General features: G+C 43.9%; 1 protein-coding gene across 4 annotated transcripts in view; it reads left to right on the forward strand.

Moving 5' to 3' along the window:
- The window catches only part of LOC109868544 (erbin), a 115,728-nt gene that overhangs the window by 70,969 nt on the left and 24,887 nt on the right, over window positions 1–19,872 (forward strand). For all 4 annotated transcript variants that reach the window (XM_031802304.1, XM_031802306.1, XM_031802303.1 and 1 more), the window contains exons 6-13: window positions 281–370; window positions 2,256–2,312; window positions 6,495–6,558; window positions 7,359–7,433; window positions 9,346–9,490; window positions 12,422–12,494; window positions 16,333–16,462; window positions 16,676–16,791. In XM_031802304.1, the coding sequence (XP_031658164.1) occupies window positions 281–370; window positions 2,256–2,312; window positions 6,495–6,558; window positions 7,359–7,433; window positions 9,346–9,490; window positions 12,422–12,494; window positions 16,333–16,462; window positions 16,676–16,791 (750 nt within the window). The remainder of the gene's footprint in view (window positions 1–280; window positions 371–2,255; window positions 2,313–6,494; window positions 6,559–7,358; window positions 7,434–9,345; window positions 9,491–12,421; window positions 12,495–16,332; window positions 16,463–16,675; window positions 16,792–19,872) is intronic.

Raw genomic sequence — 19,872 nt, forward strand, 5'->3', positions numbered from 1 at the left:
ACTTCCGCTTATGGACGTTAACAAGGCGACACCCCATCTTAACTCCTCCACATTTATGGATTGGTTCGAAAGTGCAGAAGAGAACCTTCCCCTGACCAGTTTTATTTTTTCTCTTCAGGACCAGAAAGAATCGCCGCTCAGGCGTTTATTTTACGCCTGCTCCGTTAATTAGACCTTTAATTACACCTAATTGCTTCAGTATAGATTTTTTGTCTGTCTCCTTGATGATGTTAGTGATGAGGCCAGTAATCTGACCATGTTGCTCCTGTCTCCCATGCAGGCTCCCAGAGGGTTTCACCCAGCTCCTCAGCCTGACACAGCTCTACCTGAACGACGCCTTCCTCGAGTTCCTACCAGCCAGCTTTGGCAGGTAAGATGTCAGACAATCTATCAAACACAATTCATATATATGAAATATGAATACAAATAAATATTTGTATACAGATATTTTGCACAACCACCATTACCCAGGCCTAAACCCTCATAGAGCAAACTTCAAAACAAATACTCTGTATTTGTTGGCCTATTTGTACATGCAAGGAAGCAGGCAGGTATTGAAAATGTGGGCATGGGGTATAATGATATCTCCTCGGGTCAGTAAGAAAAGCACGATCAGGTACTGTAGGTAATTTCCTCGAGACAGGAAGTCTTACAGTGATGTTGGAATGTCAGGCATGAATCTCATCTTCCTTATCTCATCTTCAGAGTAGGGGAGCTTAACCTCCCCATGGAAATGCTTTAAACTGGGAAAAGCCTGAAGTCGGGAGAGTGTGTGTTCGTGTGTGCGTGACATTGCAGTGTGACATTATAAGTCAGAGGAACCAGTGAGTGAATGCAATGTGAAGTGAAAGTTTGAGATAAAATCAACTGCTACAACCATTTTTTCCACCAATTGCTTCAACTCCCACCATGGCCTAAAATGAACACCCACTAAATGCAGGTAGATTTTGGCATTGGCTGGTAAGAATGTATATCTAATTCAGAAGCCACGTTGGCAGGTGGTCACACTCAGGGCTCTATAGTGCCAGCATGTATTAAAATGGTCAAAAGTCAAGTATAGACACACGTGCGAGTTGTGTTTTATAGCTAAATAAATGCTGCAGTAGCTGTTTTCAAAGTATTTCTGCCATTTAGTTTCATATCTTGTAATGCACAAAGAAATATGAATCATAACGTCATCCCACCTTGCGCAGCAGCACAGCCTGGCTGGGGCACAGTGCGCACTGTGAGAGATTTGTTTTTAGAAGCCATGCGCACAGGCATAAAATTGTCTAACTACTGATGTAAGAATTTATCCTGGTGTTTGTCTATATATTTGGATTGTTTTGTTCACAAGTTAGGTTGTTTTTAAATGCTTGAGTTTGCTTCCACTACTGCCGAAGAGCAAGACCTCATTGGCCTCTATTAGTCAGATTCTCACAGCCACACATGAAGACTTGAGTGGCCCAGTTACCATGGTAACCTTAAAGGGGCACATTTTTAAGGGGAACATTTTTGTCCCATCTGTGATATTTTGGTTTGACTCAGGTCACAATATATTACATTGAGCAATATACCACATTACTTCTTACTAGTATTGCATCCCTTGTTTTGGAAACATTACTAAGCATGCCATTCTGTTTTGTTTTGTGTTTTTTTGCTGTAATTAATGCAGAAAAAATATTTGGTCTGACTTTAGGCCCTGACTCCCACTCCTGACTCCCACACACTCCATTACATCTCCCCTGTCTCTATAGACTCACTTTTTATTATATGATGGTTCTCTCTCGTGGTAAAGATCACAACTTTATTTAAACCATAGTATTTATGTCATTGAAAATAAGAATTTGTTCTTAACTGACTTGCCTAGTTAAATAAAGGTAAAAAAATATATATATATTTTTTAAAATACGGTTGAGTGCGTATACATAAATCGTCTGGCAGGAAACCATGCTACTGACCCTATGTAGCTTTTTCTTGGGCTCAATTTCCCCACGTTATGGCTGAATCACGAATGGGTTTCAAACTAGTTGTGTGGAATCTAGAAAAACATATCTGTAGGACTCTCATCATTGGCCAGACCCCAGTGATCCAGCCCCAGGAAAACCTTTTGTTTTGTGTCAAAACCATCCAGTAAAACGACACTATCCCTGAAGGCTGAGTATCAACATTGAGTGTTATGTCGTTGACTTATATTCTGTCTGTCTGTCTCGCTCTCTCTCTTTCTCTCATTCTCTCCTCCCCTTCCTCTCTCTCTCTCTCTCCCTCTCCCTCAGGTTGACTAAACTGCAGATCCTGGAGCTGAGAGAGAACCAGTTAAAGATGTTGCCAAAGTAAGTTGTCCCTGTTTCTGTTTCACGTGTTGTTTTCCCCACATCAAAGCCCTTACAGACCTCACAGCTCTGAGTCCCCAGACAAACAAGAGGTGGCTCTTTGTGAGCGACCTTGTCTCTCTCTCTTCCCTAGGCACTCTTGCTTTCTCGGTTTGTTTCTCTCACCGTGTTTCTCTGTGGTATTGAATTCCACCGTGTTATATAAGAGTGCTACCTCTGTTGCGATCTGTGACAGGTTTTATAATCCAGAGTACTCAGGCTGTAGCTCATGTTCCATTTCACTTTTGAAAGCCTCCACTACCTACCTACCTCTGTGTGTATGTGTGTTCACTGCCCAAAGAATCCATTGATTATGAAGGGGATCCTGAGTGCTGCAGGTGGTTTTGGAGTCTCATCTCTTTCTGTCATGCTCTTTCTTGTTGTCTTTCTCTTTCCCCTTCGCTCTTCCCCTCTGCTCTCTTTGTCTCATTTCCCCTCTCTCTCTCTTTAACCTCTGGCTCTCTTCTCTTGATCTTTCTGTGTCTAATTGACGCCCAGCTATCTTGGTCCATTTCTCCTGTTGTCCCCTAGCTGGCTGGTCCTCTATGCTCTGTGTGTCTGAGACAGCAGCCAGGCCTGTTAGGGTCCGGTGCTCTGACAAACAGAGGCCTAATGGCCAGGATGGATGCCAGAGAGGTGCAAGCATCCCAGTGATGTAAATAAACACAAACAACACTCATCCTACCCCAGACACTTTTTGACAACAGCACCATCGCGCTTTCCTCACTAATTTCTCTGGCACTCTGTACAGACCCCAGTACCGAGCACTCTGTACTAACTCCAGTGTCTCTGAAAGCAGCTTTGAAACGGAGCCTGGCACTCCTCCTAGCCTGCCAATCACAGGGCAGGAATGTTCCGACGCTGGCGGACGCTCAGCGTGCTATCACCGTCCGAAAATACTGCCGTGTTTTTATATCCAACCCAACATTTATTACGACGGCAACCCTAGAGGTCGCCGTGAAACCGCCTCGTTGTACAGTTTGGTTGTTCAGTCGGAACGGTATACATGGTATGGATTAAAGGGTGATGTTTTGAGGAGCAGCGAAGACGAAACAGCCTCCACAGAGGGAAGAGCATTACTGTTAACCCCCAGTACCGAGCAGTGTTTGGTTTGACTGGGAGTCTTGAGGACTCGGGCTGCGTCCCAAATTGCAACCAATTGTCTATATAGTGAAGCACTTTTGACCGGAACCCTATGGGCCGTGGTCAGAAGTAGTGCACTATAAGGAGAAAGGTGTGCCATTTGGAAATTAACCTACAGGTTCATCCCCACTGAGAAATTACTTAGCTGATCTGTTCCCAAATATAACCAAGCCCTTCGCCATTCTTTTCTTCTATTTATCTATTGTTTATTTCCCCTAGTAGTAGCTGTCATATTAAATAATTAGCCGAACACACTTCATCTGATATTATAGGTTGTGTTTAGGCTTTGTTGTTTGTCTAAGTAACACTTATGTATTATCATGTTTTGTGTTATATAATGGTCATTCATGTTGTAATCATCATATAGCATCCAGCTCTACTATATCTGTGGGTCTACACAGCATGTCAGCGAAGTGTGGGATAGATGTTGAAATTATCTTTGATATAATGGCTGACCTCACGGTTGTTATATCACCCATCAGTATTATATCACCCGTCAGTATTATATCACCAATGGTAGTGTGTACCAAAGCCCTGTATGAGTACTTCACAGGAGTGTGCACTTGTACAAGGACACTCAGATTAATGCCACAGAGAGGGACAGGGACTAATGCATTGTATTATGCTCCTGGAGTCCCCTGGTTGTTCCTCTCATGGTCTCTAAGCTCTCCCCATCCAGTGTGCACTTCAGTGTGTGTGTGTGCGCGCGAGAGAGCATTAATGGGTAGAGGAAAGGTCATCTCTGAGTCATCGCTGTAGGCATCTGGGCCATCAGAGGAGAGGGGAATCTAGTTGTTTACCCTTGTGGTGATGGTTTGAGTGTACATATCCTTAGACCATTGACAGAATATCCCTTTTTATCCTTACATCTCATTGTCAGCTACAATTGACAACTGTGTGGCCAAGCACAACTCCAACACCATCATTAAGTTTGCTTACGACACAACAATGGTAGGCCTGATCACCGATAACGATGAGACAGCCTATAGGGAGGAGGTCAGCGATCTGGCAGTGTGGTGCCAGGACAACAACCTCTCCCTCAATGTGAGCAAGACAAAGAGATGATCGTGGACTACAGGAAAAGGGGTACCGAACCGACCCCCGTTGACATCGACGGGGCTGAAGTGGAGCGGGTCGAGAGTTTGAAGTTCCTTGGTGTCCACATCACCAACAAACTATCATGGTCCAAACACACCAAGACAGTTGTGAAGAGGGCACAACAACACCTGATCCCCCTCAGGAGACTGAAAAGAGTTGGCATGGTTCCCCAGATCCTCAAAACGTTCTACAGCTGCACCATCAAGAGCATCCTTACCGGTTGCATCACCGCCTGCTATGGCAACTGCTAGGCATCTGACCGTAAGGTGCTACAGAGGGTAGTGCGTACAGCCCAATACATCCCTGGGGCCAAGTGTCCTGCCATCCAAGACCTATATTCTAGGCGGTGTCAGAGGAAGCCCAAACAATTGGCAAAGACTCAAGTTATAGACTGTTCTCTCTGCTACGGCATGACAAGCGGTACCAGTGCGCCAAGTCTAGGTCCAGAGGCTCCTTAACAGCTTCTACCCCCAAATTATAAGTCTGCTGAAATATTAATCAAATGGTCACCTGGCCTATTTATGTTGACACCCTCCCCCTGCTTTGTTTTTACACTGCTGCTGCTCGCTGTTTATTATCTATGCGTTGTCACTTTACCCCTACCTACATGTACAGATTACCTCGACTAACCTGTACCCCAGCACATTTACTCGGTACCGGTGTACCCCCTGTATATCGTTATTGTTGTGTAATTTTATTGTGTTACTTTTTATTTTATTTTTTACTTTATTTTATTTTGTAAATATAAATGCCTATGATTTCCCCCAGACCCGAAGAGAAATCTGAAAATCTATTGCTGACAATTTGTTAGAAATCAATGAAACTCAAAGCAAGCCTGGATATGGAGGAAAGTGTTCGACCAACATCGCGTCCATCCTTATTTAAACAAAAAAATGTTTTTTCTTATTGAATATCCAAAACATACAATATACTTACAGTGAAGCCACTCAACAACTACAACATCCCAGTCATCCAACAGACTCCCATTCAGAGCGACACACAGAAGCATCCAGGGTCAATGCCCTGCTCAAGGGCACGTCGACAGATCTCCCACAAGGCCAAAAAAAACAGGGACGTTCCCCATAGCTGTCCCTCAACCGTCCGAGACCCCCCCCACAGTCACCCCCCCCAAAAAAATAAAGTAAAATGTATTCCATTCTCCACTCCCAAGAACCCCCCCAATGCACCAACAACCAAGAAAATGAACTCACGAGACAAAAGAAAACAGAAACAATGTAAAGGAAAAAAAAGACATCAAGGACAACTAAAACCATAACAGCAAGGCCAACTTTATATGTTTGAGTGCATGTCTGACACTATTTACATATGTGTGTGTATATGTGTGTATTTGAATGAGAGTGTGTGTATATGCATGTGTACAAACACCTGCACGGCATCAGCCTCAGGCAAACCAGCATTAGCTGTAAAAACACTGCCCCTCAGTGTCATTCAAACGTTTGATTATTTTTTAGACTTTATCTTTGAACTTCATTCTAACCCCCACCCAGCAACTCCACTCCCACTTGTCTCCAATTCCACATCCCAACCCTGAACAAACGTCTTTGCCATGTCGTTAAATTCTTCATGCCCCCCTGGTGTAACATAACCGTCTGAGTATCTGTGTGAAATGTTATGCTGCTTTTTGCTGTGACGAAATCGGCCTTAAATGTGTGAGAGTGAAGCCTGGGCTGGAGACTGCTATAACAGGCCATGGGTGATATACCACATAAAGCAGTCTTTTAAGAAACTAGACTACAGGGACACTGTTTGTGCACACACACACGCGCACACACACACACATGAATGAATGAGCACACAAATGCTGCTGTTGTGGTTGACTCCTTGTATTCCCAGCTCCTTTGCTCAACATCAATCTCTTTCTCTTTCCCTTTCCCTCTGCAGAAGCATGCACAAGCTCACCCAGCTGGAGAGATTGGACTTGGGGAGTAACGAGTTCACTGAAGTGGTGAGTGTCTGTCTGTCTTTCTGTCCTCCCAAGGCTGAACCTCAGTACTCTGAAGTCAGTGTCTTCATCTCCATCTCCCCATCTTTGTTCACTGATCTGGAGATAGAAGACAGGTGACAGCAATATGGAGACAGGCCCTACGGGGTAACCCGCCTGCTTCTCTCAGATCTGTGTGGAGGAGGGAAATTAGTCAAGAGGTCACTTCAGACAAATGATTTGCATCCCTTTAAAGTGTCTGAGAGACTGTATGGCTAATTGTAGGGCTAATATGCACAATTATTCCTGTATGGTTGTAAATTAATTGATCTAACATTTCTCGCCCTTACCGTCTCTCTATGCGTGTCTCTCTCACTCGCTGTCTCTCTCTTGCTGTATTGCTGTCTTGCTGTCTGTCACGTTCTCTCTCCATCTCGCTGTCTCGCTCTCTGTGTCGCTCTCTGTGTCGCTCTCTGTGTCGCTCTCTGTGTCGCTCTCTGTGTCGCTCTCTGTGTCGCTCTCTGTGTCGCTCTCTGTGTCGCGCTCTGTGTCGCGCTCTGTGTCGTTCTGTCTCACTCTCTGTCTCGTTCTCTGTCTCGTTCTCTGTCTCGTTCTGTCTCGCTCTCTGTCTCGCTCTCTGTCTCGCTCTCTGTCTCGCTCTCTGTCTCGCTCTCTGTCTCGCTCTCTGTCTCGCTCTCTGTCTCGCTCTCTGTCTCGCTCTCTGTCTCGCTCTCTGTCTCGCTCTCTGTGTCATTCTCTGTCTCACTCTCTGTCTCGCTCTCTGTCTCGCTCTCCCTCTCTCTTTCTCTCTCTATTTTTTCCAGCCTGAGGTATTGGAGCAGCTCACTGGAATCAAAGAGTTGTGGATGGATGGAAACAGACTGACATTCCTACCAGGGGTAAAATGATGAACTGCCATTCAACTCCCCATAGGCTTAGTCTTCCTGTTCAGTGCCTCGACTTTCATAGTGTCTGTCCTGTCTTCTCCTACCTACAGTATGGTGATGAGTCATTCCCCCAGAGCTGTCATTATAAATAAGAATTTGTTCATAATTAACCTGCCTGGTAAAATGAAGGTAAAATAAACTGTTTTGATCAACATTGCTTTGTTCAAGCTAACATATTATATTATTATAGACGTGAACGATGACGATAATGCAATGGCAATGTTATGGCAATGTTATGAAGTTGTAATAATGCATCTGTTGTACTCTGGGTAGTTTTGCTGCATGCCCATCGTAATAAGATTCATGTCACGAATGACGAAGCCACAGACCAATTAATCTGTTGATTCAACATCCTTCAGTGATAATTCAAACGATTGTGTTTTGTTATTGTTCGTTGTCAGCACACCTTCTGTTGCGTAAGGTCTCTCGCTCTCTCTCTCTCTGTCTCTCTTTTCCCCTCTGTCCCTCTCTTTCTTTCTCATGGATATGCCAAGCTTGTTTGGTAAATAGGTCATAATTAAAACATTAGTGCGCCGCTAGCATTTTGACAGCACCACCACCAACCCTGCAATTATAGGCTATTCCTCTTAAGATTACTGAGTTGTACCTGGCCTCAATGCAGAACATTATAAAAAATATATTACAAAATAAACAATGCCTAAGAACGGTGATCTGTACACAGCATTTCACTGTGTTTAGGGGGGGTTGCAGGCTTTCTGGTTCCTGTGTTCAGATTGGTCCGGCCAGGGGTATTCCTGTGTTCAGATTGGTCCGGACAGGGGTATTCCTGTGTTCAGATTGGTCAGGCCAGGGGTATTCCTGTGTTCAGATTGGTCAGGCCAGGGGTATTCCTGTGTTCAGATTGGTCCGGACAGGGGTATTCCTGTGTTCAGATTGGTCAGGCCAGGGGTATTCCTGTGTTCAGATTGGTCAGGCCAGGGGTATTCCTGTGTTCAGATTGGTCAGGCCAGGGGTATTCCTGTGTTCAGATTGGTCCGGCCAGGGGTATTCCTGTGTTCAGATTGGTCAGGCCAGGGGTATTCCTGTGTTCAGATTGGTCCGACCAGGGGTATTCCTGTGTTCAGATTGGTCAGGCCAGGGGTATTCCTGTGTTCAGATTGGTCAGGCCAGGGGTATTCCTGTGTTCAGATTGGTCAGGCCAGGGGTATTCCTGTGTTCAGATTGGTCAGGCCAGGGGTATTCCTGTGTTCAGATTGGTCAGGCCAGGGGTATTCCTGTGTTCAGATTGGTCCGGCCAGGGGTATTCCTGTGTTCAGATTGGTCAGGCCAGGGGTATTCCTGTGTTCAGATTGGTCCGGCCAGGGGTATTCCTGTGTTCAGATTGGTCAGGCCAAGGGTATTCCTGTGTTCAGATTGGTCAGGCCAGGGGTATTCCTGTGTTCAGATTGGTCAGGCCAGGGGTATTCCTGTGTTCAGATTGGTCAGGCCAGGGGTATTCCTGTGTTCAGATTGGTCCGGCCAGGGGTATTCCTGTGTTCAGATTGGTCAGGCCAGGGGTATTCCTGTGTTCAGATTGGTCAGGCCAGGGGTATTCCTGTGACTGTTTTAACCCCTCGATATAATTCCAAGTTGAATTAGCCCCGTCAGCCTCAAACCTCCCTGTTTCTCATTTCAGTAGAGATCAATGCCCTATATATAGCCTAGTGCTAATCCCACCTCATTTGTACTTTCAAGGGGACCTTCGAGAGATTTGTCAAAAACAGTAAACAATATCTAGAAAGGAAAAATACACAAAAGACATTACTATCTGAATGGAACGTCATTTAATAAAGGATTCTGTGTGTGTGTTTGGGCGTGTCTGTGCCCCTGTGTGTTTGTATTCATACCCGTGTGTGATCTCCAGATGCTAGGCACTCTGAAGCAGCTGTCCTACCTTGACGTCTCCAAGAACAACCTGGAGATGGTGGACGAGCAGATTTGTGGCTGTGAGAGCCTGCAGGACCTACTGCTTTCTAACAATGCACTCACACAGCTGCCCGGATCCATAGGTGAGCAGCTATGTACACACACGCGCACACACACACACACACAGACTGGCACAAATACTGACACTCACACAGACACACACACACACACACAGAGAGACTGACACAAATATGCATGCACAAACATACACACACTAAGTGCCCATCTCTTTACCCCATAATAAAGTCTGTTTGACGTAGCCCAGTGACCAGACATAGGGCCACTGCATCTGTCAGCTATTGTGTGTCTAATGAACAGCTTGGTTGTTATTCTGAAGTGAAGAGAAATATTGTCTGTAATATAATTTCCTTCTGGAATGAATGGCTCAAATATACTGTGTATTCAGAAAGTATGCAGAGCCCATGACTTTTTCAAAATGTTGTTACGCTACAGTTTTGTTTTTAAAATTGAATAAATACTTTTTTTTCTCATTAATCTACACACAAAATCCTAAAATGGCTTTTAGACATTTTGGCAAATTAATTACAAATAAAAACTGAAATATCACATTTACATAAGTATTCAGACCCTTTACTCAGTACACTGTTGGCAGCGATTACAGCCTCGAGTCTTCTCGGGTATGACCCTACAAGCTTGGCACACCTGTATTTGGGGAGTTTCTCCCATTCTTCTCAGCAGATCCACTCAAGCTCTGTCAGGTTGGATGGGGAGCGTCTCTGCACAGCTATTTTCAGGTCTCTACAGAGAGGTGCAATTGGGTTCAAGTCCTGGCTCTGGATTGGCAACTCAAGGACAGTCAATGACTTGTCCCGAAGCCCCTCCTGCATTGTCTTGGCTGTGTGCTAAGGGTCTGTTGGAAGACAAATCTTCGCCTCAGTCTGAGTTCCTGAGCACTGGAGCAGGTTTTCATCAAGGATCTCTCTGTACTTTGCTCCGTTCATCTTTCCCTCGATCCTGACTAGTCTCCCAGTGCCTGACACTAAAAAACATCCCCACAGCATGATACTGCCACAACCATGCTTCAACGTAGGGATGGTGCTAGGTTTCCTCCAGGCATGACGCTTGACATTCAGGCCAAAGAGTTCAATCTTGGTTTGATGGAGGCCACTGTGTTCAGCTTCAACGCTGCATCATTTTGTCTGATGTGGAATAGAGTTCCATGTAACCATGGCTCTATGTAGTACTGTGGAATAGAGTTCCATGGCTCTATGTAGTACTGTGGAATAGAGTTCTATGTAGTACTGTGGAATAGAGTTCCATGTAACCATGGCTCTATGTAGTACTGTGGAATAGAGTTCCATGTAACCATGGCTCTATGTAGTACTGTGGAATAGAGTTCCATGTAACCATGGCTCTATGTAGTACTGTGGAATAGAGTTCCATGTAACCATGGCTCTGTGTAGTACTGTGGAATAGAGTTCCATGTAACCATGGCTCTGTGTAGTACTGTGGAATAGAGTTCCATGTAATCATGGCTCTGTGTAGTACTGTGGAATAGAGTTCCATGTAACCATGGCTCTATGTAGTACTGTGCGCCTCCCATAGTCTGTTCTGGACTTGGGAACTGTGAAGAGACCTCTGGTGGCATGTCATGTGGGGTTTGAATGGGTGTCTGAGCTGTGTGCTAGTAGTTTAAACAGACCACTTGGTGCATTCAACATGTCAATACTTCTTACAAAAACAATCTCTCCTCCACTTCTAAAAAACCCAGGAGCTTATTGTGTTACATTGTGTTGTGAATTCTATTCTGTGAGTGGTGAGGCAGACATAAGGCTACCAGCCAGCTACGCATTGAGTGTGTGTGGAGTCGGGAACTGTCCCTTATTTGTGTGGTGCTAAAACGTTCTAATTTGTACACATGTAGAGATTATGTTCCCCCTCTCCATGTGAGAATACGACTTGTTGTCAAGTTTACTTTATCTGGATAGCCTAGCTCACACGAAAGTGGCTAATGTAGGCCTAACCGGAGAAATAAAAAGAAAGTTTATGATAAGCGAATAGGCTACAACACCTTCGTGGAATCAGGTGCTGCACAAGTGAAATCCCCAGTTTGGAAGGACAACAACACAGTAGATGGATACACAGGCTGCACAAAGTGCAAGCAGGTAGGCCTATTTGTTTTCGATAAATCAGTTCATTATTACATGAATTTAGGCTTTCGTTCATTAGACCATACGCAGGCCATATAAAGTGTAAACCAGTGCGGCTGGTAAGTTTGATTCTACTAAATAAATGTAGCCTATTTTTGCAGCCTATATTCCCCTCAAACTTAACTTTGGACCTCGAAGCCAGTTCCACTGCATGTTTTTCATTGTTCCCCTCTAATCAGGGACTGATTTAGACCTGGGAAACCAGGTGTGTGCAATTAATTGTCAGGTAGAACAGAAAACCAGCAGGCTCTGGACCACGTAGGTTAAGAGTTGAGTACCCCTGTATTCGATTCTGGTAATTCCCACCCTATAACTCTCGTAACTTGAGTGCGCTTTGAATATAATTCAAAGTGCCCTGCATTATAAATATTTTCTGATGTTCCATATTTTATTTGCGTGGCGCAATGATTTTGTCATGGCGCAGCGGCACAGCTAAATTACTGCAGTGTAAGCACTGCCTCTTGGTATGATATGTTGGTGTCACTCTGAAAAAAAGAGATACAGGGCATGCTCTGCTTTCCCATCAAATAAGATAAAGCATTGCATACAGTTGGAGTCAGTCTGCAATTTATTCGGCCCCAATCTATGGTCATAAACTAGTTACATAAACCAGATGGTGGTATGAATACATCTGTTCCGTAACTGTAAAGGATACTCCTCTTTAGGTGATGCAGCTGAGAATCAGAATCAGTATCTGTGTGCTGTAGCCTAATGCACTATTTATCTTTCTCTCTCTGTCTTCTTACCTCTCTCTTATTCTCTCCGTCTCTCTCTAACACCCCTCTCGCTGACTTCTCTCTCTCTTTCATGCTCCCCTCTTTCTCCCTGTTCCTTCCCGCTCAGGCTCCTTGAAGAAACTAACCGCCCTAAAAGTGGACGAGAACCAGCTCATGTATCTGCCAGACTCCGTCGGAGGGTGAGTACAATTAAAGCCATAGGTTTTAAACAACTAAACCCACCCTGATTGGTTTGCATTGATCATCTTGATCATCCAGACATATCACAGAACGCTGCAGTACAGTACACCAATGTAGAGCTAGGTTTGATTAATTGACCTGTTTCTACAAACGCGCCAGATATGAGACGATTGAGTCCCAATTATATAGGTGAGTGATCTAAGCCTGGCTCCTCCATTGTGAATGGAGTCAATGGTAGTCCTGACCTGAGGAACCTCCGAATACCGTATTGACAGATTAAAGCCCCTGTTTAATTCTGCTAGGCCAACACTCATCGATTGATGACAGGTGAGGAGGCCAGCTATTGGTGATTGACTGATGCTGCCAGGGGTGTGATCAATTGCCAAACAGTTTTGCCACTAAAACAAGTGTTTATTGGAAAAATGTGGGTAGGTCCCTTCCCATTCCATTTTGTTCCTTTGAAGAAATGTTTTGCAACAGAATTGGAGTAGTGATTATGCCCCTGGTAACACAGTCATTACAGGCGGGGGTTAACACTTGATCTCTGACCTCTCACTATAGATGTGATCATTCATATGGAGCGACAAATTGATTTTAATCCAACAACATATTTTGTGGGGTAGCCAACTAGCATTTCAAGATTGACTGTTTTAAAATGGCCACTTGGTTTATGCTTTAGCTATGTTTTAAGTTTGACAGAGTTATAATTTCATAATTTTTCCTTTCTGTTCCATTTTAGTTGTTTTTTGTTTCCCAAACGTTGCCAATTACCCTGTTTGTTAATTTATATTTCCTGGTCCCAGATTAGGAAAAGCTTCTGGGCAGGATTATGATTGTGATTTCAAGGGGAACTGTGGTTTTATCCCAAACCAGGATTGTAAAGCATATTGATTAAATGTATTTAATCATCTTGCATTTCATTACATTTGTTTTACATTTTGACCAATATTGTCGTCGGTTACTTACGCTCTTGTTTGTCCCTTGTCTTGACTTCTGAGAAGCGGACTCAGATTCCTCTCTTTACTCCGTTGCTATAGATCTGTCACGATCGTTATAAGGAGTGGACCAATGTGCAGCGTGGTAGGCGTTCATTTTCCTTTATTAAATGAACACCGAACAAAAACAACAAAATACCAAACGAAACATTAAGCTAAATAATAGTGCTAACAGGCAACTATCCATAGTCAAGATTCCACAAAGCACAATGGGGAAATGACTGCCAAAATATGATCCCCAATCAGAGACAACGATAAACAGCTGTCTCTGATTGGGAACCATACCAGGCCAACATAAATCACTAATCACCTAGATGACCCACCCTAGTCACTATCACACCCCAACCAACACAGAAAATGAAAAGCTCTCTATGGTCAGGGCATGACAAGAGCAGAGATTGGCAACAGTCGACCCGTGGTCCAGAACCGCCCAGCAAAGTGTTTTAAATGTTTTTTAGTAAAAAAATCAATAATTAGGACTGTAAAATCAGCTGAACATGTATTTAATTCAGGTGAACATGTATTTAATTCAGGAAATAGTTTCCCAATCCAAGTATTCCCACAAATAAAAAAATATGCACTACATGACCAAAAGTATGTGGACACCTGCTCGTCGAACATCTCATTCCAAAATTCTGAACATTAATATGGAGTTGGTTCCCCCTTTGCTGCTATAACAGCCTCCATTCTTCTGGGAAGGCTTTCCACTAGATGTTGGAACATTACTGCGGGGACTTCCAATCAGCCACAAGAGCATTAGTTAGTTCGGGCACTGATGTTGGGCGATTATGCCTGGCTCACAGTCGGCGTTCCAATTTATCCCAAAGTTGTTCGATGGGGTTGAAGTCAGAGCTCTATGCAGGCCAGTCAAGTTCTTCCACATTGATCTCGACAAACCATTTCTGTAATGACCTTGCTTTGTGCACGGGGGCATTGTCATGCTGAAACAGGAAAGGGCCTTTCCCAAACTGTTGCCACAAAGTTGGAAGCACAGAATTATCTAGAATGTCATTGTATAGTGTTGTGTTAAGATTTCCCTTCACTGGATCTAAGGGGCATTAGCCCGAACCATAAAAAACAGCCCCAGACCATTATTCCTCCTCCACCAAACTTTACTATTGGCGTTATGCATTCAGGCAGGTAGCATTCTCCTTGCATCCACCAAACCCAGTTTCGTCCGTCAGACTGCAAGATGGTGAAGCGTGATTCATCACTCCAGAGAACAAGTTTCCACTGCTCCAGAGCCCAATGTCAATGAGCTTTACATCCCTCCAGCCGACTCTTGGCATTGCGCATGGTGATCTTAAGCTTGTGTGTGGCTGGTCTGCCATGGAAACCCATTTTATTAAGCTCCCAACGAACAGTTCTAGTGCTAACGTTGCTTCCAGAGACAATTTGGAAGTCAGTAGTGAGTGTCGCAACCGTGGACAAAAGGCATTCCTGTTCTGTGAGCTTGTGTGGCCTACCACTTAATGGCTGAGCTGTTGTTGCTCCTAGACGTTTCCACTTCACAATAACAGCACTTACAGTTGCCCAGGGCAGCTCTAGCAGGGCAGAAATTTGAGGAACAGACTCATCCTATGACGGTGCTACGTTGAAAGTCACTGAGCTCTTCAGTAAGGCCAATGTTTGTCTATGGAGATTGCATAGCTGTGTGCTCAATTTTATACACCTGTCAGCAACTGGTGTGGCTGAAACAGCCAAATCTACTCATTTGAAGTGTTGTCCACATATGTTTGTATATATCGTGTATATTTGTATCTGTTTTATGCTAGAAGCAATCTGTTTTCGCTTTAGTAATGGTGCAACCATGACAGTAACAAATCTGCGCTCGCTTTTTATCTTTACGGCACTTAAAAACAACGATACGAAGCCTATTCATTACAACAATTATTATCTGGGTGATTATTTTTCTAGGAGCACGGTGCCTCCAAAGTATCATGTAAGGGTGCACAGAAAAATATGTAGTAGCATATGTGACCAAAATGGTCGCGCTTTAGAGCCCTGTCTGCAGTTGATAAAAACTATTCTAACTGACCTTGGCCAACCATTTCAGTTAATGTTGGAATTTTTTATGACGCGAATATAGGCCTGGGCCCGAATTCACAAAGCATCTCAGATTAGGAGTGCCGATCTAGGATCAGATTCCCTTGTCCATATAATTGTATTCATTATGATCTAAAAGGCTAAACTAATGCTAGATCAGCACTCCTTCTCTGAGATGCCAATAAGGCCCTGATCTTGTCTGTTGTTGCTCCAGCTAAGAGGATATTGGGTATCATTGTACCTGTCCTTATTTTAACACCAGAGCTCCCATTGGATTCCAGGAGGGAAAACTCTGGCTCAACTCCATCTTAAATTCAGGTCCACGTGAATAATTAATGCACAGTATGTATTTTTAAATGAATGCTGGAATAGCAACCCCAGATATATTCAGAGAATGCTGGCTTGCATATTCCTGAGCCAAACTCCAAACAGAATAATGAGAACCAGATCTGGAAGAGTCTCGGATGTAGAGTAACCTCTATTCTCCAGCGAGTATCTTTCACTCTTTTTTTTTCCTTCTTTTTTTTCTTCATAAAGGGTCATATGCCGTATAGTGCAGTCCTAGACGATATTGGAACCTGACAGTTAGTCAGAAGATTCCTCTGAATGTTGGCTAGTTCGAGCAGGAAAAATACATTTTTAGGACTCTCTTCCCCCACTGTGGTATAAAACCCTCTCGCCCCTTGCGAAAAAAGGCCTCTGGAATCAATGAGACATAAACTCTGTTTAGTTGTCCTAAATGAAAAGCCCTCCTCCTCTTTTCCCCCTGTTTCTTCCTACTCTTCTTTCTATATAGTCTAGCAGCCCTGGATGAGCTTGACTGTAGTTTTAACGAGATCGAGGCTCTGCCCTCCTCCATTGGACAGTGTGTCAGCATACGCACTTTTGCCGCAGACCACAACTTCCTCACACAGCTGCCCCCAGAGGTGAGCATGGGGGTCAAACACTGTGTGTGTGTCAGTGGGTGTTGGTGTTATTGTGTGCACGCTGTGCTAATGTTTGCTTATTTATAAAACATGAATGCGTGTGTGTGCATGCGTGGGTGCGCATACGGCAATTTATTGTGCCCAGCCTCAGCTGTGTGCTGATGTCTCCTGGTCTCGCTCGCTTTCTCTCTCTCTCCTCCCCACATCACCCAGATGGGCAGCTGGAAGAGTGCCACTGTGCTGTTCCTGCACTCCAACAAGCTGGAGTCTCTACCTGAGGAGATGGGAGACATGACCAAGCTCAAGGTCATCAATCTCAGCGACAACAAGTGAGTCTAGCCTCCGCCTTTCTCTCCCCCAAGTCTCAGCCCCGTGGCAGTCCAGTCAGATTGTTGATGCAATCTGAAGAGCAGCCAGACAGGCAGGAGACCAGATTTGATGATGCCTCTTTAATTTACAAAGGTTGGCTAATATTATGATTAGTTTGGGGCAACTCATCCGTCTCACTCCCCTGTACTCCTATTTTTCCCCTGTCTCTCCTCCTTTTACTTCTGTTTTGCCCCCTGTCTAACCCCCATCTCCACCCTGCTACACCCCTTATCCCAGATAATACAGGGGAACATGAATCACCATAACACAGGGGTAACAAATGTGTAGAGGCATTTTAGAAAATATTGGCATATACTGTAGATTGCAAGTTAATCAGTAGTACTATCAGCGTAAGGTAACAGATTTGTCAGAGTTGAATGAGGAGTCACATACACATAGAGGCTATGCTCCTCCTCTCTTTCTCTTGCTCTCTCTCTCTCCAAACTTGACAGCATCACATAGTGTCACATATATTAATTTAGCAGATGCCCCCAAGTCCTAAAATGAACACAAGCCACCTGCCAAATGCAGGTAGATTTTGGTAAGATGTCTATTTTACCAGCGAAGTTGGTGGGTGGTCAGGGCTCCACAGTGCGAACATTTAACTCATATGTGTGAATAAAAATGGGCAATTATGATCACATTTATAGTAAAATAAATGCTGCAGTAGAGGCTTTCAAAGTATTTCTGCCATTTTGTTTCATAGCTGGTTAATTTAATCTCACAAAGTCAAAGAACTACGAATCCTATATAGTCTATTCCGACTCGCGCTGCAACACTGCCTGTCTAGGGGCTGTGTACACATGAATAGCTGAGTGAAAGATAATTTTTTAGAAGTGCTGCGCAGTCATGAAAGTTGGTCTAATTTACTTGAAACGAAAGTCTACTTCAGTGAAACTTTGTCCTTGTGTTTCTTGGCTATTCACATTGTTTTGTTCACAAGCTAGGTTGTTTTTCAATGTTTGAGTTTCAACTGCTAGGAAAGAGGAGACAGTGCTTCTACTACAAGCTGACTAGACCGGGCATGCTCTTGCGCCATTGCGTACATGTTGATGATTTTGTCCACACACACCAGACGTGCAGGTTGAAATATAATATAACTCTGAACCACCTATATTAATTTGGGGACAGGTATAAATGCATGAAACATTCATGGCGCGAGCATTATGTGCGCGAGCGTTGCACAATAAATGTACACGGTCATGTTATTCAATCATTTTATCCAAACTGATCTTGCGCATTAACGAGCGTCTGTGTAGCCAGGCACTAAAATAGAACTTGGTTCTATTTTTTACACTTGATGCGCTGCAAGTCCCGCCTCTCTCATCTCCTCATTGGTTCTTAGGAACATATACTGAGCTGAACTGAGGTCCACACTCCAGTCGGTGGTGATAATGCACTTTTAAAGTTGGTTGCCAACCGCCATATAAAGTCCAAAGAAGAAGTAAACTGATGGAGGGGAGATTACTAGAAACTAACTAGGTTTCCCCTTTTTTCTCTGTGGATTAATTGTCAGACTAGAGGACCTTGTGCATTTCAGGACAAATTAGCTAGCAACAGCAAGCTAGCTAAATGGCCATGAATGTTTAATGCGTTTCGACCTGTCCCCAAATTAATATAGTTGGTTCAGTTTGTTTTGATATTTCAACCTGCGTGACCTGATCGCGTCTGGTGTGGGTGGACAAAATCAACATGCACACGATGGTGTACCTGCATAGCCGGCCTAGCCAGCATGTCAGTCTCACAGGCACAAAGGTGTTTCAAGTTGTGTTTCCATGGTAACCCCCCCCCCCCCCGCCCGCCCTCTGATAAAGACTCTTTTTGTCTGAAAAAGACTCTTTTTGTCTGATAAAGACTCTGAGTGGCTGGTGGACCAAAAAGTACATTTTATGTCCTGGACGCCGCTGCTAAATTGTTACTGCCAATCCAAAAAATAAGTCTAAAACCCGATATAAAGTATATCGAAAAGATAATGGAGTAATATATTTTCATAATTTAGAACAAAGAACCAGCAAAATAAAAACAAGACAGTAAGGAAGAATAAAACATATAGAACAAGATCACAGCATAAACCATGGCAAAATGTGTAGAATTGCAGGAAATTTGCTTTAAAACTGCAGCAGAAAGAATTCCTGGGGGGAAACACTGCTAACCCAATCTTTAATCGACACAACTCTTTTTCTTGTATATCGCCGTAAACATCAGTCAATTCAATATGATTCATTATTTCTGGTGTTCTCAGAGCGTTTCATTAGAGCGCTCCAGTAGTCTACAGACTAGTTTAACACAGTAGTTAAAATGTCAGCAGTCTCCCAGCTGCTCCCTTTGTTGTGCAAAGCCATGCTACCGTTGCCACATGTGCCTTGTAAAACATGTCCATCCAGCTTATTGGAACCAGCGCTGGCACCAGAGCAATCTCTTTCTGCTGCGCCCGCCACCAAAGTGGATTATATAAGGCACTAAAAACACACACACACACGGGCCGTGTGTGTCAACAATAGAGGAAAATGTCAGAATCAGAATGCATTCCCCCACCTTGCACACGAACACACACTTACACACTTACACACACATCGTGAAAGTTAATCATTGGTGCATAATGATACAGGAATTAAAGCCTAAGTTTGGACCAGGAAGATTAAGTAGATTGATTTAAGACACTCACAAAACCCCAATTCCTTCCTGATGGAGGTTATTTCCAGGGGTTTTTCCAGGCAGTGCCCTAGAAAGAGACACAGTGGCCATGGCCTTTCCACTCGCTAACAGAAGCACTAAATAGGTTTTACCATGACTCGGCAGTAACTCTGCAGCCTGCTGGAATTAAGCTCCCATCCTCCAGTTTTTATAGAGAGGAAGAGACCCGTTTATTACCCTGGGACCACTCGTTTTGCACTCTCCACTTTGGCGTCGGAGACACAACACGATGTGCTACCTGTTCAAAATGTACTGTAGGCTTATCTGATTCTCTATGCGCTTTAGAAAGTTGTCCTATAGATGTTAGACATGGTACTCAAAGATTTGGGCCATTCTTAATATCGGAC

The sequence above is a fragment of the Oncorhynchus kisutch genome, linkage group LG23 (genome assembly GCF_002021735.2).
Source record: "Oncorhynchus kisutch isolate 150728-3 linkage group LG23, Okis_V2, whole genome shotgun sequence".
Taxonomy (NCBI): Eukaryota; Metazoa; Chordata; class Actinopteri; order Salmoniformes; family Salmonidae; genus Oncorhynchus; species Oncorhynchus kisutch.